This window comes from Salvelinus alpinus, chromosome 33 (assembly GCF_045679555.1).
Source record: "Salvelinus alpinus chromosome 33, SLU_Salpinus.1, whole genome shotgun sequence".
Taxonomy (NCBI): Eukaryota; Metazoa; Chordata; class Actinopteri; order Salmoniformes; family Salmonidae; genus Salvelinus; species Salvelinus alpinus.
In genome coordinates this window covers 29,449,539-29,467,648 of record NC_092118.1, presented here as the reverse complement: position 1 = coordinate 29,467,648, position 18,110 = coordinate 29,449,539, and the positions used below count along the sequence as shown (strand labels likewise).

The 18,110-nt window shown below is 42.9% G+C and overlaps 2 protein-coding genes across 7 annotated transcripts in view; both read right to left on the bottom strand.

The window, feature by feature from the left end:
• fah (fumarylacetoacetate hydrolase (fumarylacetoacetase)) overlaps window positions 1-4,620 on the bottom strand; it is a 48,528-nt gene extending 43,908 nt beyond the window's left edge. Inside the window, exons 1-5 of the mRNA XM_071380989.1 lie at window positions 4,432-4,620; window positions 4,077-4,187; window positions 2,967-3,088; window positions 2,315-2,364; window positions 1,723-1,813 (exon numbers count right to left, since the gene is read on the bottom strand). Coding sequence (XP_071237090.1) covers window positions 1,723-1,813; window positions 2,315-2,364; window positions 2,967-3,088; window positions 4,077-4,187; window positions 4,432-4,596 — 539 coding nt within the window. The 5' untranslated portion in view covers window positions 4,597-4,620. The remainder of the gene's footprint in view (window positions 1-1,722; window positions 1,814-2,314; window positions 2,365-2,966; window positions 3,089-4,076; window positions 4,188-4,431) is intronic.
• Window positions 4,621-5,084: 464 nt separating this feature from the next.
• The window catches only part of zfand6 (zinc finger, AN1-type domain 6), a 21,017-nt gene continuing 7,991 nt past the window's right edge, over window positions 5,085-18,110 (bottom strand). For 3 of the 6 annotated variants that reach the window (XM_071380993.1, XM_071380991.1, XM_071380994.1), the window contains exons 2-6: window positions 13,775-13,932; window positions 12,774-12,897; window positions 11,378-11,481; window positions 6,153-6,284; window positions 5,085-5,991 (exon numbers count right to left, since the gene is read on the bottom strand). In XM_071380993.1, coding sequence (XP_071237094.1) covers window positions 5,843-5,991; window positions 6,153-6,284; window positions 11,378-11,481; window positions 12,774-12,897; window positions 13,775-13,925 — 660 coding nt within the window. In that variant the 5' untranslated portion in view covers window positions 13,926-13,932 and the 3' untranslated portion in view covers window positions 5,085-5,842. The remainder of the gene's footprint in view (window positions 5,992-6,152; window positions 6,285-11,377; window positions 11,482-12,773; window positions 12,898-13,774; window positions 13,933-18,110) is intronic. The other 3 variants (XM_071380995.1, XM_071380992.1, XM_071380996.1) reach the window with 1 other exon arrangement.

Sequence of the window (18,110 nt, the reverse complement as noted above, 5' to 3'; positions counted from 1 at the left end):
GACTGACTGGAAGGATGGTGGAGTGTTGGACTGCAGACTAGTGACTGACTGGATGGTGGAGTGTTGGACTGCAGACTAGTGACTGACTGGAAGGATGGTGGAGTGTTGGACTGCAGACTAGTGACTGACTGACTGACTGGAAGGATGGTGCAGTGTTGGACTGCAGACTACTGACTGACTGACTGGAAGGATGGTGGAGTGTTGGACTGCAGACTAGTGACTGACTGGATGGTGGAGTGTTGGACTGCAGACTAGTGACTGACTGGAAGGAAGATGCAGTTTGTGAAAGCACTGAAACTGCCCGAGCGCTCCAGTCAATTAGAGAGAACTAATTGTGTCCCTCACACATCATAGCTCACAGTACAGCACCAGGCCTTAGCATGTTTCTCTCTCTTTCTCCCTCTCCATCTTGTTCTCTCACTTTTTATTCTTATTTCATCCTTTCTCTTTTCTTATTTTTCCCTCTCCCTCTTATATCTCTCTTTTTATTTATCATTCTTTATCTCGCCGTGTCTCTCTCCAAATAACAACCAGGAGATAAAAACAACTCAAACAAGAAAAGCTACATTGTTATCTGAGGATTTTGACTCCGAGAGGATGGTTTTCAGAGAATCTGACCAATATGATTAATCTGTCTACATCTAATAATATGGTTAGTTAGTTCCTCTGTCTACATCTAATAATATGGTTAATTAGTGAGTTACTCTGTCTACATCTAATAATATGGTTAGTTAGTTAATCTGTCTACATCTAATAATATGGTTAATTAGTGAGTTACTCTGTCTATCTAATAATATGGTTAGTTAGTAAGTTAGTAAGTGGGGAATGAAAAACAAAGATATACACTGAGTGACCAAAACATTAAGAACACCTTTCTACTATTGAGTTGCAACCCCCCTCAATTTGTCAGACCATGGACAACAAGATGTCAAAAGTGTTCCACAGGGATGCTGTCCAATGTTGGCTCCAATGCTTCCCACAGTTTAGTCAAGTTGGCTGGATGTCCTTTGTGTGGTCTTGACACACACAGGAAACTGTTGAGTGTGAAAAACCCAGCAGCCTTGCAGTTCACGACAAAAACCAGTACGCCTGGCACCTACAACCATAACCCGTTCAAATGCACTTCAATCTTTTGTCTTGCCCATTCACCCTCTGAACGGCACACATACACTATCCATGTTGCAATTGTCTCAATGATTAAATTATTATTTAACCGGTCTCCTCCCCTTCATCTACACTGATTGAAGTGGATTTAACAAGTGACATCAATAAGGGATCATATCTTTCACCTGGATAGTCTATGTCATGGAAAGAGCAGATGTTCTTAATGTTTTGTCCACTCAGTGTAGTTGTGGAACAAACGCCTGCTTCCCAAATGGAACCCTATTCCCTTTGTAGTTTACTACTTTTGACAAGAGCTATTTGGGCCGAGTGGCGCAGCAGTTTAAGGCACTGCATCTCAGTGCTAGAGGCATCACTACAGACCCTGGTTTGATTCCAGGCTATATCACAACCGGCCGTGATTGGGAGTCCCATAGGGCGGCGCACAATTGTCACAGCGTCATTAGGGTTTGGCCGGGGTTGGACGTCATTGTAAATAAGAATTTGTTCTTAACTGACTTGCCTAGTTAAATAAAGGTTAAAAAATGAAAATGTTGTGCACTATAAAGGGAATAGGATGCCATTTGGGACACAGTTGAAGTGTTGGTTGTTATATCATACCAGTTGGGCATCAGAGCATTCTCCTTCCCTCGGAACATAATGCCAACATTGGTGGCATGGTCCCTGGATGAGTAGAAGTCAGTGTAGTCACCTGTGTGTGTGTGGTTATATATAGATGCATGTTTGTGTGTGTGATGGAGAGAGAGAAAGAGGGCAATTAAGTGACACTGTTAAATATGTACAGTGAACCAATGATCAGCCTTCAGAACCTTTTTTATATCAACATTTAGATGGCAAACAAATCTCTCAATCACTAGTACATTTATATTGGTTAACAGCGCCCCCTCTTGTTCAAGCATCATACAAACACCTCAATTGCATTGTCTTGACTCGTGTCCCCTCTCCTCGCTTCCTTCTCAAACACATTGGATGACCCTCTCATCTGATACAGGGTCAGATTTTTTTTAATACCCCTGACAGTTAAAGTTAGCAATGGCAGAGCCGTAATCTGATCCTAGATCTATGCTTAGGGACAATTGTAGGATACATCAAGTTCGGTGAAGAGACAGGAGGAGTGAAATATGGGGTGCATGTCAATAGTCTAAAGTGGCTTCCTCTCCTTGCCCTCCTGTCCTACTGTTGAACAACTCACCTATCTCAGCAGGCAGATGCATCATGGCTGAACTCTGATGGAAAAACGCTCTGAGACATATAAACACACAGACATTATAGAAACGTAAACATGCTACAAACCATGATAGAAAATAAAAGGATAAGGGAATACAAGAAAATAATATGATTTTGATTGCGGCCAAAAAACCATATCCTAAACAATTAATACATTAATTCAATATATTTGACATGATCCTAATTTGCCGAACTGTTGAAGTGTTATAGAAGTGCTATAGAAGTGTTATTGAATATAGAAGTGCTATAAATTATAGAAGTGTTATTGAATATAGAAGTGATATAAATTATAGAAGTGTTATTGAATATAGAAGTGCTATAAATTATAGAAGTGTTATTGAATATAGAAGTGCTATAAATTATAGAAATGTTATAGAATATAGAAGTGCTATAAATTATAGAAATGTTATTGAATATAGAAGTGTTATAGAATATAGAAGTGCTATAAATTATAGAAGGGTTATTGAATATAAAGTGTTATTGAATATAGAAGTACTATAAATTATAGAAGGGTTATTGAATATAGAAGTGCTATAGAATATAGAAGTGCTTCTTACATACGGCAAAATCCAATAAATAAATGTAAAAAAAGTGCTCCAGAAGTGCTGGAGGCTGACCTGCTCCTGAGGCTGACGTCGTCTCTGAGCGTGGTCTCGTTGGCAGACAGCAGCTGCTGTAGACTCCTCCTGGCCTCCCTCCATGCCTCGTACCCCAGACCCATGAACGCATTCAGGGTCGGCTAGTCGAGAGGTTGGAACATATGATGGAGGAAACGCATAAAAATCTAAAGTATTATTTGATACTGTATATAGCCCTCATAACAAGTACCCAGCCTGGACCCCCAAGGAGCAAGTAACAGCACAGTGGCAAGGAAAAACAACCTAAAAGGAAGAAGCTTCCAGAGGAAACAGGCAGGTTTGCAAGTTGAATGCAAGTCCAATTTGTTTTGACGTTGGTTTGGGGGCGGCTCTCACTCATGCAAGCAGGTCCCTTCATTGACGAACCCCAGGGGTGGAAATGGGGGGAACCGGGTTCCAGGAGTGAAAATATCCTTGGGGGAACCTGTGCATTTAAGATTGAATTCAAGGAGTGAAATCATGACAGAAAATATTCTTCTTCTTCTTTCATTTCCTGTTGATGCCTCGTGTGATTTCAACAGCATGATGAGCCTTTCTCTCCTTGTCTCATTCCTCTATCAGCACTAATGTGACAGAACTGGACAGGCAAAAGCCAATTCCCAGTAGGAATTCACCATTGTGCTTTAACCGATGGTGTTATGTCAGAGCAGCACCCAGCTGAAGGGGAGGAGGCAGCAGCACACAAGGCCTCCAGACAATAGTGGTATTAGGGACCCATTCACAGGCAGAGGGCGAGAGGTTACACTCCAAACCAATTCACACTACTTGCTTGTAGATTTAATGCACTGTATAGTCCACAATATATGAAGCATACATCCTAGTTGTTGACTCGATTATGACATGGGTATGGATTTTCTCAAGGAAGAAAAGCAGGGCATCGTGGCCATTGAATAGACCTACCCTCCTAGCATACTGCACTATTGGCTACATAAGGTAGACACGTAGCTATAAGTAAACTAGTGGAGATACATAGTAAACGTGCCATGTTACATTACCAGGTGAATGCATAATATTGCCATCAGTGCCGATAAGAAATATCAACCATCAATACGAGACATTGAGGAGCATTACACATTTTGATGGCCTTACCTGGTCAAACACATCCTGGTGATTGGAGAGCACAGGACCTCTGAAGAGTGACTTTATAACGCTCAAATCCAGAATCTGATCTCCAATAGCAACCCCAATCCGGTGCCTGGACTGAGAGTGACACGAGACATTTGTGAAAACAGTAAAATGAAATACCAAAATGGAACGATATTGGAGAAGCTAACGTTACTTTGTAAACTACAATGTTTCATCCAAGAGAACTTCACGTTTCCACAGTGGTTTGTAACATTGTATCCCAAGAAAATCAATTTACATGCCCTAGTTTTATGGCACAGGAGACGGTGTAGGAAAACCGATCCAACTAAAAGTACAACACATTTATCGTCATACTCACATTATCCGGTGTCGAGAACACGCCATAAGGTAAATTGTGATAGGAGAAGTCGGACTTTTCGTCAATTTTTACAAAAGACATTTTGAAATTGCAGTTGTACTCCGGTATACTCTCCAAGGTAAGCAACAGCGTGAGTAACTTCTTCCAGATGTTGACCGCAGCCATAGGACAGACCGCCTCCCACAGAATGAACCAACGACCAATAGAAAACGCTCTCTTATATCCACCCTTTTTCAAGAACTGTTAATAATAACCCAAAACGGTTTGAAAATGACTCAGCAAAAATGATGCGGTCTAGAACTGATTACCCTTTATTGGTTGGGATGTGATAAATATTACCCTATTAAAAAAGTTAAAAGTTGCGAGTGACGTTATTTTGTGATATCAATGAAGTAGACTGTTAATAAGCTGCGTTTACACAGGCAACACAATTCTGATCTTTTTCCCACTAATTGGTATTTTGATCAATCATAAAATCTTTTGTCGTATTTTTCAGAGCTGATCTGACTGGTCAAAATGCAAATGAGTAATAAAAAAAATATCAGAATTGGGCTGCCTGTGTAAAGGCATTATATAACAGTACTCATTAACATCCAAAACCACTTTTTGGACCTTAATTTGGTTTCTGAGAAAATTGTACCAAATGCATAACGTTTCAAATTTTCAAAAATGTGTTAGAGCTTTATTCAGATCAAAGTTAAGACAGTGAATAAACTAACATAAATACAGAACAATAGATTCAGGTCATACTGTGCACCCATAAATTAACTTTATAATCCTCCTCAAACGCACAACCGGAAACATGCAAACAGGCTATTCATAATCATATGATAAACATAAAACATACTCTTTTACACAGATCACACACAGTCTTTAAAATGACTCAATTATACAAAAAGGTCTGGGAGCAACGGCGCAATCCTTGTTTCTGCTCTCTCGCTGATAATGTAAAACACAATCTGTTCCGTCATCTTTGTCAGGCTACATACAGTCCAAAAGGAGGAATGGAAAGATCCTTGATGCTTTTTAACATGCTTGTTTTTTGTATTTTTTTTTTTAACACCAGAAAAGCACAGCCTTTCCAGTAGTACCCAACAAAGTAATTAAAGCCCAATTAATCACTCTAAATATTGTAACTGTTTAAATCTTCAGATTTTTCATAAACCACAACATTTAAGGGATAAAATAATTAAAACTACAAAAGGAAACAGGTTAAGTAAAAATACATTTACAAATATTTTTTTTGTTGCAACTGGCATGCATGATTTTAAAGGGTCTGATGGGAATGGAGCGTTGCTCACAAACAACTTCAAATCAAAAGAGGAAACGGAGAAATGAAAAGGTGGTCGATGGTTCATCTAAAACCGCAGGCTTCCTTCCGGGTGGACATCAATTCGCGGCAAACCCGTTTTCAGATCTTCTGTATCTTCTCCCCGACGCAGACAGGGTTCGCTTTCCTGATCTTCTCCGCTGCGTCGGCCTTGTAGTTGAAAGTGCAGTTGTGAACATCTGAGTACCGGTGCATGCTGCAGAACACGTTGCCGCATCGGCAGTCGAAGCCTGGGTACACAGACGGAAGAGTTGGAAGGTAAAAAAAAAGAAAGAAAATGGCTGACCGCCAAATGTATCTCCAGGATAGCAAGTACATACAGACAGACAGAGAAAATGGGAACTATTAAGTCACTGCACTAAGCCAACAGGAGAATGTGTCAGAACCTTACCCGTGAGGCCGACTTTCTTGCGGCAGGAGAAGCAGCGATTCTTCTTGGTGGCTTTGGGTTCATCTGAGTCCGAGGGTTTGTCCTGTCCGTCTACCGAGGCCTGGTCCGTGTCCTCGGATACCGATACAGACACTGGATGGATCACACAGAACAACAACTTTACAGTCTCGCCTTCTCAGCTCAGCAATACTACTGCAGCTTTAAAGGAATACCCAATACCCATGCTTTTCAGGTGATGGCACTACATTTCACTGTGCTACAGACTAACGCTTCCATCACACCGACAGCGTCATTGCATTTTGGTACACCAGAATTACATTCATTTCCAATGAAAACGCTGCGTTTGCCTTGCAGCATTGCGTTGCAGAGGCAGTTGCAGTGCGTTCGGTGTGGTGCATACCTTGGATTTATCGATGTGTCAAACAGTCTGCGTAGACGACATGGCAGAAATGGTAGCAGAAGGTGAATGTTGAACATTCGGAGCATACATATCCAGATGTTGCATACTATTTTGTGCAAGGACGCTGTCAGTGTGATCGAAGCGGAAGCCTACTATGCTTGTTGCCACAACATATTTTCAGTAGGAAATAAACAAGTCGAAAAATGATGCAGACATTTTTACAACGCATTTGCTCTTCTTTGTTTAGATTCACTTTTGAACATAATGGGTAGAAAAGCTTAGCTTATCTGGCACAAAGCCAGCGCCCTTTCCCTGTAATGGTGAAGAGAAGTCACAACACAACAGAAGTGACTGGGTTATTGCATGGTGCCAGTACTTGCCTTTGGGTAAACGTATTCACGCAGTAAGCATTCAACTGTAAGAATGAAGTGTTAAAGTACTAACCAGTTCCTTTATTGTTCGTTTCTTGATATTTTTTCCTCCTATTAACAAAGTAAACATTTTTATATACACGTGTCCTTTTTAAGTTTATACAAAACCCATATTGTACAGTCTTGACCATATGGATATGAAGGGATGATTTTTAGAAGGGGCCTGAAGATTGGGACTGTGTCCCAGTCCTCTCAAAGAGCATCCTTTCTTCATTACCTTTGAATAGTACTGGATGGGGTTTCTACAATACCCTTTCACCCATCGTGACATGGAAGATCAGTGGTCGTGGAGGAAAGGAGATAAGGAAAGGTAGCCATTGGGATTAAGAAGAAACCAAACGGAAGGAAATGTACCGAAACGGGGAGTACCTGAACTTGTCCAATAAGAAACGCTTGTTTTTGTTTTCCTTTGCAAAACATTTTGCTACGGTGTGCACTTATGCATATAACCCAGGTTTTGGCCACCCTTGGTACAGGGGAAGCAGCTAGCAGCTGTTCTCAGACTCACCGCTCACTAGAACTCACTCAATCCACTCTCTAAAAGCTTATAAGCCATTATAACAACCATTGACAGCCGTCTGTTCTGTCTGTGTGCGTCCCAAAAGGCACCCTATTCCCTATATACACAGTAGTGCACTACTTTAGACCAGATCCCCATAGGACATGGTCAAAAATAGTGCACTACACATAGGGAAAAGGGTGCCATTTGTCGCAATTGTCCTCACTCACTCTTCTCTCCATCTGGCTCCTCTAGCTTCCTCTTGCGAGAGCTGTCCTCTGGGGCAGGCCTTCTGACTGACTTCCTGTCCTGGCTATCCTGGCTTCTCACTGGCTGACTGTCCTGTCTATCAGGGCGAGTCCCTGAGCTACCTGCTGTGCTGGGCTCCTGCTGTTCACTTTCTACAGCTGCTCTACATGGTGATCGCTCTGCACACAGACACACACACAGACATACACACACACGTAGGCACAGAGACACACACGTAGGCACACACACACAGAGACATACACACAGACATACACACACAAACTTTAGCGACTGGTTTGTAATTCAAGACTAAAAGCTTAACACTTTGGGGTATTTTCTACCCTTCTAACACTGTTCCTCTTTAACACATGTTGAATTGGGTGTATGTACTGTAACTGTTCTAGAAGACAGAAACACGAGAGAGCTATAGGTTACGACTGTAACCCCGGTTCTCTGATAGTATGAATGAGGTATTTCACTATGGGATACGCCCCCAGTGTATTCGTCAGAAGCCTTACTACACTACGCCAGCCATGATTGGCTTGACGTCGGGAAAGGATGTCCCTCCTACCCTATAAAGAGCCCAACGCAACGTCTCTGAGTCATTCAAGAATAAGCCACATCTTCCCCGCTCATGCAAGGAGGGTGTTCTGGTGAAATACCTCACTCATACTATCAGAGTACCGGGGTTACAGTCGTAACCTATAGTTCTCTTTCAAGTATTAGTTTCAGTATTTCACTATGGGATATACTGACTCCCGTATTGCCAGACAAGCTTATCCTGACGACAGACTGCCCTGTGCTATATATCACAAACGCTGGTATCCCATAGTGAAATACCGAAACGAATACTTGAAAAGAGAACCAGTGTAACTGTTCTAGAAGAGGGTAGACAGAAACACTAGAGAACCAGTATAACTGTACTAGAAAAGGGTAGACAGAAACACTAGAGAACCAGTGTAACAGGAAGCTCCCGCACTCAGGTCTGTTCAACGCTGGTCCGACCAATCGGAATCCATGCTTCATGATTGCTTTGATCACGTGGACTGGGATATGTTCCGCATTGCGGCGACCATTGATGTATACGCTGAGTCGGTGAGCAGGTTTATTAGCAAGTGCATCGGTGATGTCGTACCCACAGCGTCTATTAAAACATTGCCAAACCAGAAACCGTGGATTGATGGCAGCATTCGCGCAAAAACTGAAAGCGCGAACCACTGCTTATAATCAGGGCAAGGCGACCAGAAACATGACCGAATACAAACAGTGTAGTTATTCCCTCCGCAAGGCAATCAAACAAGCTAAGCGTCAGTATAGAGACAAAGTAGAGTCACAATTCAACTGCTCAGACACGAGAGGTATGTGTCAGGGTCTACAGTCAATCACGGACCATAAAAGGAAAACCAGCCCCGTCACGGACAAGGATGTCTTGCTCCCAGACAGACTAAACAACTTCTTTGCTCACTTTGAGGACACTACAGTGCCACGGCCCGCTACCAAAACCTGAAGGCTCTCCTTCACTGCAGCCGACGTGAGTAAAACATTTAAACGTGTCAACCCTCGCAAGGCTGCAGGCCCAGACGGCATACCCAGCCGCGTCCTCAGAGCATGCGCAGACCAGCTGGCTGGTGTGTTTACGGACATATTCAATCAATCCTTATCCCAGTCTGCTGTTCCCACATGCTTCAAGAGGGCCATCATTGTTCCTGTTCCCAAGAAAACTAAGGTAACTGAGCTAAATGACTACCGCCCCGTAGCACTAACTTCCGTCATCATGAAGTGCTTTGAGAGACTAGTCAAGGATCATATCACCTCCACCCTACCTGACACCCTAGACCCACTCCAATTTGCTTACCGCCCCAACAGGTCCACAGACGACGCAATCGCAATCACACTGCCCTAACCCATCTGGACAAGAGGAATACCTATGTGAGAATGCTGTTCATCGACTACAGCTCAGCATTTAACACCATAGTACCCTCCAAACTCGTCATCAAGCTTGAGACCCTGGGTCTCGACCCCCACCCTGTGCAACTGGGTCCTGGACTTCCTGACGGGCCGCCCCCAGCTGGTGAGGGTAGGTAACAACATCTCCACCCCGCTGATCCTCAACACTGGGGCCCCACAAGGGTGTGTTCTCAGCCCTCTTCTGTACTCCCTGTTCACCCACGACTGCGTGGCCATGCACGACTCCAACTCAAATCATCAAGTTTGCAGATGACACTACAGTGGTAGGCATGATTACCAACAACGACGAGACGGCCTACAGGGAGGAGGTGAGGGCCCTCGAAGTGTGGTGTCAGGAAAATAACCTCACACTCAACGTTAACAAAACAAAGGAGATGATCGTGGACTTCAGGAAACAGCAGAGGGAGCACCCCCCTATCCACATCGACGGGACAGTAGTGGTGAGGGTAGAAAGTTAAGTTCCTTGGCGTACACATCACGGACAAACTGAAATGGTAATGTATGTAATAAATGTATCACTTGCCACTTTAAATAATGCCACTTTATAAAATGTTTACATACCCTACATTACTCATCTCATATGTATATACTGTACTCTAAACCATCTACTGCATCTTGCCTATGCCGTTCGGCCATCACTCATTCATATATTTTTTTTATGTACATATTCATTCCTTTACACTTGTGTGTATAAGGTAGTTGTTGTGAAATTGTTAGATTACTCGTTGGTTATTACTGCATTGTCGGAACTAGAAGCACAAGCATTTCGCTACACTCGCATTAACATCTGCGAACCATGTGTATGTGACAAATAAAATTAGATTTGAACTGTTCTAGAAGAGGGTAGACAGAAACACTACAGAGCCAGTGTAACTGTTCTAGAAGACGGTAGACAGAAACACTAGAGAACCAGTGTAACTGTTCTAGAAGACGGTAGACAGAAACACTAGAGAACCAGTAACTGTTCTAGAAGACGGTAGACAGAAACACTAGAGAACCAGTAACTGTTCTAGAAGACGGTAGACAGAAACACTAGAGAACCAGTATAACTGTTCTAGAAGACGGTAGAGAGAAACACTAGAGAACCAGTGTAACTGTTCTAGAAGAGGGTAGACAGAAACACTAGAGAACCAGTAACTGTTCTAGAAGAGGGTAGACAGAAACAGTAGAGAACCAGTATAACTGTTCTAGAAGACGGTAGACAGAAACACTAGAGAACCAGTGTAACTAATCCAGCAGGAGAGGATTGTGTCTGAAATCCTTCCTGAAATCCCTAGGCTGAACTTTGGGCTTTCTCTACTACCGATCTCTAAGCAAATAGAGATGGGACAACAATGTGTGTGTGTGTGTAAAACCACCCCACGGACTGAGATTGACTGCAAGAGGGTATGAGGTGAAGGGTTCCCATGGTAGTGAGCCCGCATTTGGTGTGTGTGTGTGTGTGTGTGTGTGTGTGACCTCAGGCTATTCACAGGAACATGAGAGGGTAGCAAAGCAACAGCACTATTGTCTGAATCCTAACTTGAGTCGCCTGCATAACTCAAGTCTTTTATGTAAATTGTGCATTCAATTCAATGACATCTAGCACAGAAATGTGAGTTACACGCGCAGATCTCAAATGAGGATTGACTCATCCCTATGAGAAAAGGTTTGTGTGAAATGCACTGGTAATACACACCCTGTATCTCTTCTGTTTTCTGGTCTTCTTCAGACGTGGCTGTACTCTCCTCTTCTGAATGAGTAGCTGGTGCCGTCGTTAAAAGTGACTGGCTAGATACAACCCTGGGGGGGGGGGAAATGTAAGTGTTCAATTAGCCTAAAGCATGATCCATCAGTTGGTAGTCTAGATTAGAAGACTAGACTAGCTATATACAGTATTATGAAAATGATACACTTGAAGACTTCAATTTAATCCTATTCAGGATTTTTCTGAAAATGCACTGAAGGAAGAAAACTGACTGTAACATCCAATGACATGCGGCTCATTGTCATCAACTATGCCAATCATATTACAAAGCATTTCACCACTAAAGCCCACCTCACTGTCAGACAGTCAGAATGATTGGCATTCACATTTGAGTCATTTAGCAGACACTCTTATCCAGAAAGACTTAGTTAGTGGCAGCTGTCCACTGTGGCTTCATAATAGGGTCTCTCTGTGGTTATAGATAGAGCTACAAGCTTTCAATGTTGAAGCAATAAAAAGTGTATTAAATTGATAAAACCGAAACGACCGCAGAGAAATGAGCAGAACTCAATTCTATACAGTGATTTTTTTTTATTTCAAATCATTTTCTGTGAGTTTGAGAAAACAGTGTCCCTGTAGATTTCGGCAGGGCTAGGTATGGTACAGATAGACAAAGACAGAGCTCATTAGATAACCACAGAAGGTCTCGTGTCTTTAACGTACACACTGGGGGGGAAACGGACATGGCAAGTGGAATCTGTCTCATAGAAGAGACAGAAGTGTCCAGGGAGATAACATCACACTATTCAGACAGAACTATAGAGGATAGACTTCCTTGTACTGTACTTCAATGGGGTACAGGAAGACCATGGTGCAAAAATAACCTTCCCTTCCGCAGAGAAACCACTTAATGATTGACACACTAATTTAAAATGACACAACATCTTTGAATTTTGTAACAGGAAATAAATGATCCAGGTTTAAAATAATATTAAACCCTGGGAATCCACCGTAATACTAGCCTTGACCGTACGTAGTAAGCAATGCAAGAACTACAAATAGCGACACAAAATGATTCTACTTAGTTGTGTAGCAAAAATACTCAGACATGTGCAGCCCCACAATTATAAACTGGTGTGCAAGTATGCAGGATTGCCATGATGTGCTTTTTTTGGCATTGCGTACGTACAGTAATAATTATGTCTTTATAGAAAGGGCTATGTATATCTAGTGTACCTACGTTTCACATAGGGTACGTTATTACATTCATTTCCACATGGCCTGTGTATCCTATACTGTATGTTGCATGGCTGGCTTGGCAGCTACACTGTAGACATGGTGGTGTGATCATGCTTATAGCGTGTTTCAGAGAAGAGCAGCTCTATACCTACTGTACCTGTTCATCCTGGTGTCTGTGTGGGTCGTGGCTGACGGCACATCTACAGTACTGCTCTCTGAGCACTGGGCTAGGAGGGACTCCCCCAGGCTGCTAACCGCCGCCGAGGACGACACTGCAATGACAACACACGTTTCAATCAGAGCAGTCCCAAAACAGAGAGGAAGAGGCAAAGCGAGAGGGACAACTGGGCCCAAAATCTGTCTTCTCCAGCAGGTGGTTTTTATTTTAATTTTCACTCACCAAGCAAGGAGTTTTTGTATGTAGGTCAATGAGTGTAGAATTTGATAGAATCTCACCCTGATGAAGACAGCTTGTCTGTCGAAACGTTGGATATTAGGTTATTAAATTATTGGATCCTCCTAGAGTGTGGGCTCTCCTTTAAAATGTTTCAAGTGTTCTACTCCGCTAGCCAGCACCTCTCCTAAATAGGTGTGCGTTTCTTTCGCCCCTTGTAGAATTTGATTAACATAAAATGTAATGGCTTATTTGATTGAATATAGATTTTATAATGCTTAGGTTGTTACGAGTGTACTGACATCCCAGAAACTTAGAGAAAAAAATACATTATATTGGAGTTGTGCCTGTTGTTCATACAGGCATCTGCCCTCTCATTGGCTAGAATGGGCCAACTTGATCTTGCCTCCTCCCGACTGCCTTCCATTTTTAAGACATTTCTTTTAATTGGGTATCTATCTGCTCAATATAATGGATAATCTGTGGCAAATGTCACTCACTCAAACGAGACACTATCTAAAGTTAGTCACTGTCTGGTGTTACTGTCGCTATCATTAGTCTTTCAAACAAACTTCAGTCGTTTTTTGTAAACTGACTTCATTGTGAAATAGTAAGTCCCAAACACCAGCAATTGTGCTCACTCAGTCAAAAGGGTCAGTGTCAATATTTTGGTCTAACAGGTATTTTTTGATTGATTAACTAAATGATCATCAATAAGATACTAAAAAGCTCTGTGGAATTTCTTTCCTACTCACCTGGTGGACTGACTCGTCCATTGTTGTTTTGTCTCTGGAGGAAGTCCTTGTAGCACATCGAACACATGCCATTGTTTCGCGGGTTGCTGTAGAAACCGCAGCCAGTAGTGCAGAGCAGCGGCCCTTGGTTCTGGTTGGTCTCCTGGGCCATGTCCCTCCTGTGGAGGTCAAGAGGGGAGAGTTCAAAGGTCAATAAGGCTATCACGCCATTTCAGTATTGGCTGCTGCCTAGGTCTAAAACATGCTTAGGTATTGGTGAAAGCCAAAGGCTAGTTTCTTGAAAAGAGAGCAGAGATGCCCAGTGTGCTATTGCAAAAGGCTATACCACTTAGCACACACTTTTATCCAAGGTGACTTTTAGAATAAGTTTGTGATCCTTGTGGTAATTGAACACACACCTGTGGTGTTGCTAGTGCCATACTCTTACCAACTGAGACACACAGGACCGGAAGGAAGGAAGATTGGCTAGAGATTAGAAGACAGCCGGCTGTTGAAAGTGGTGTAAACCAAAACAAGTTGGTCACAATTCCCTAGACTTGGACTCACAAGTTCTAGAAGTTGTTTGTTGCATCACGATGCCTGAGCATTCTATGGCAACACAATGACCTAAGCACTGAAAATGTATAATCCCTGGTACTTAGGCTATCTGATATTAACACATATGAGAGCTACAGTGGGGAGAACAAGTATTTGATACACTGCCGATTTTGCAGGTTTTCCTACTTACAAAGCATGTAGAGGTCTGTAATTTTTATCATAGGTACACTTCAACTGTGAGAGGCGGAATCTTAAACAAAAATCCAGAAAATCACATTGTATGATTTTTAAGTAATTAATTTGCATTTTATTGCATGACATAAGTATTTGATACATCCGAAAAGCAGAACTTAATATTTGGTACAGAAGCCTTTGTTTGCAATTACAGAGATCATACGTTTCCTGTAGTTCTTGACCAGGTTTGCACACACTGCAGCAGGGATTTTGGCCCACTCCTCCATACAGATCTTCTCCAGATCCTTCAGGTTTCGGGGCTGTCGCTGGGCAATACGGACTTTCAGCTCCCTCCAAAGATTTTCTATTGGGTTCAGGTCTGGAGACTGGCTAGGCCACTCCAGGACCTTGAGATGCTTCTTACGGAGCCACTCCTTAGTTGCCCTGGCTGTGTGTTTCGGGTTGTTGTCATGCTGGAAGACCCAGCCACGACCCATCTTCAATGCTTTTACTGAGGGAAGGAGGTTGTTGGCCAAGATCTCGCGATACATGGCCCCATCCATCCTCCCCTCAATACGGTGCAGTCGTCCTGTCCCCTTTGCAGAAAAGCATCCCCAAAGAATGATGTTTCCACGTCCAGGCTTCACGGTTGGGATGGTGTTCTTGGGGTTGTACTCATCCTTCTTCTTCCTCCAAACACGGCGAGTGGAGTTTAGACCAAAAAGCTCTATTTTTGTCTCATCAGACCACATGACCTTCTCCCATTCCTCCTCTGGATCATCCAGATGGTCATTGGCAATTTTCAGACGGGCCTGGACATGCGCTGGCTTGAGCAGGGGGACCTTGCGTGCACTGCAGGATTTTAATCCATGACGGCGTAGTGTGTTACTAATGGTTTACTTTGAGACTGTGGTCCCAGCTCTCTTCAGGTCATTGACCAGGTCCTGCCGTGTAGTTCTGGGCTAATCCCTCACCTTCCTCATGATCATTGATGCCCCACGAGGTGAGATCTTGCATGGAGCCCCAGACCGAGGGTGATTGACCGTCATCTTGAACTTCTTCCATTTTCTAATAATTGCGCCAACAGTTGTTGCCTTCTCACCAAGCTGCTTGCCTATTGTCCTGTAGCCCATCCCAGCCTTGTGCAGGTCTACAATTTTATCCCTGATGTCCTTACACAGCTCTCTGGTCTTGGCCATTGTGGAGAGGTTGGAGTCTGTTTGATTGAGTGTGTGGACAGGTGTCTTTTATACAGGTAACGAGTTCAAACAGGTGCAGTTAATACAGGTAATGAGTGGAGAACAGGAGGGCTTCTTAAAGAAAAACTAACAGGTCTGTGAGAGCCGGAATTCTTACTGGTTGGTAGGTGATCAAATACTTATGTCATGCAATAAAATGCAAATTAATTACTTAAAAATCATACAATGTGATTTTCTGGATTTTTGTTTTAGATTCCGTCTCTCACAGTTGAAGTGTACCTATGATAAAAATTACAGACCTCTACATGCTTTGTAAGTAGTAAAACCTGCAAAATCGGCAGTGTATCAAATACTTGTTCTCCCCACTGTATGTAGGTTAATTGCTGAAAGTGGAAGATAAAAGTAGCTACTACTAATCTGTGTCTTTGGTCACGCCCAATCTCTGACCGACCGACTGCTGAGTGTGTATGGTGTAACTCTCACTTCTGTTTCTCTGGGCCAGCCTGCCCTTGTAAGTCAAAACAACATATAGCCTAAGCGCAGAGTTAAAATGTGCTGTATTAAAAATCAGACGAGAAACCTAAGCCTCACACTCTCTCCTGTATAACTAGTGACAGGCTGACACAGACTGAGGGTAAGAAGAGGGGTAGGGAATGAGGCTGCTTATGTCACCAGTACAACTGGATATGGGTGACCTAGAGACTAAGACTAGAGAGCAGAGACACTAACTACAGGTCAAATACAGCCTAGAGACAGAGAGACTAGAGAGCATAGAGACTAACTACAGGTCAAATACAGCCTAGAGACAGAGACTAGAGAGCAGAGACTAACTACAGGTCAAATACAGCCTAGAGACAGAGAGACTAGAGAGCATAGAGACTAACTACAGGTCAAATACAGCCTAGAGACAGAGACTAGAGAGCATAGAGACTAACTACAGGTCAAATACAGCCTAGAGACAGAGAGACTAGAGAACAGAGAGACTAACTACAGGTCAAATACAGCCTAGAGACAGAGAGACTAGAGAGCATAGAGACTAACTACAGGTCAAATACAGCCAAGAGACAGAGAGACTAGAGAGCATAGAGACTAACTACAGGTCAAATACAGCCTAGAGACAGAGACTAGAGAGCAGAGAGACTAACTACAGGTCAAATACAGCCTAGAGACAGAGAGACTAGAGAGCAGAGACTAACTACAGGTCAAATACAGCCTAGAGACAGAGAGACTAGAGAGCAGAGAGACTAACTACAGGTCAAATACAGCCTAGAGACAGAGAGACTAGAGAACAGAGAGACTAACTACAGGTCAAATACAGCCTAGAGACAGAGAGACTAGAGAACAGAGAGACTAACTACAGGTCAAATACAGCCTAGAGACAGAGAGACTAGAGAGCATAGAGACTAACTACAGGTCAAATACAGCCTAGAGACAGAGAGACTAGAGAACAGAGAGACTAACTACAGGTCAAATACAGCCTAGAGACAGAGAGACTAGAGAGCATAGAGACTAACTACAGGTCAAATACAGCCTAGAGACAGAGAGACTAGAGAGCATAGAGACTAACTACAGGTCAAATACAGCCTAGAGACAGAGAGACTAGAGAGCATAGAGACTAACTACAGGTCAAATACAGCCTAGAGACAGAGAGCAGAGAGACTAACTACAGGTCAAATACAGCCTAGAGACAGAGAGACTAGAGAGCATAGAGACTAACTACAGGTCAAATACAGCCTAGAGACAGAGAGACTAGAGAACAGAGAGACTAACTACAGGTCAAATACAGCCTAGAGACAGAGAGACTAGAGAGCATAGAGACTAACTACAGGTCAAATACAGCCTAGAGACAGAGAGACTAGAGAACAGAGAGACTAACTACAGGTCAAATACAGCCTAGAGACAGAGAGACTAGAGAGCATAGAGACTAACTACAGGTCAAATACAGCCTAGAGACAGAGAGACTAGAGAGCATAGAGACTAACTACAGGTCAAATACAGCCTAGAGACAGAGAGACTAGAGAGCATAGAGACTAACTACAGGTCAAATACAGCCTAGAGACAGAGAGCAGAGAGACTAACTACAGGTCAAATACAGCCTAGAGACAGAGAGACTAGAGAGCAGAGAGACTAACTACAGGTCAAATACAGCCTAGAGACAGAGAGACTAGAGAGCAGAGAGACTAACTACAGGTCAAATACAGCCTAGAGACAGAGAGACTAGAGAGCATAGAGACTAACTACAGGTCAAATACAGCCTAGAGAGCAGAGAGACTAACTACAGGTCAAATACAGCCTAGAGACAGAGAGACTAGAGAGCAGAGACACTAACTACAGGTCAAATACAGCCGAGAGACAGAGAGACTAGAGAGCATAGAGACTAACTACAGGTCAAATACAGCCTAGAGACAGAGAGACTAGAGAGCAGA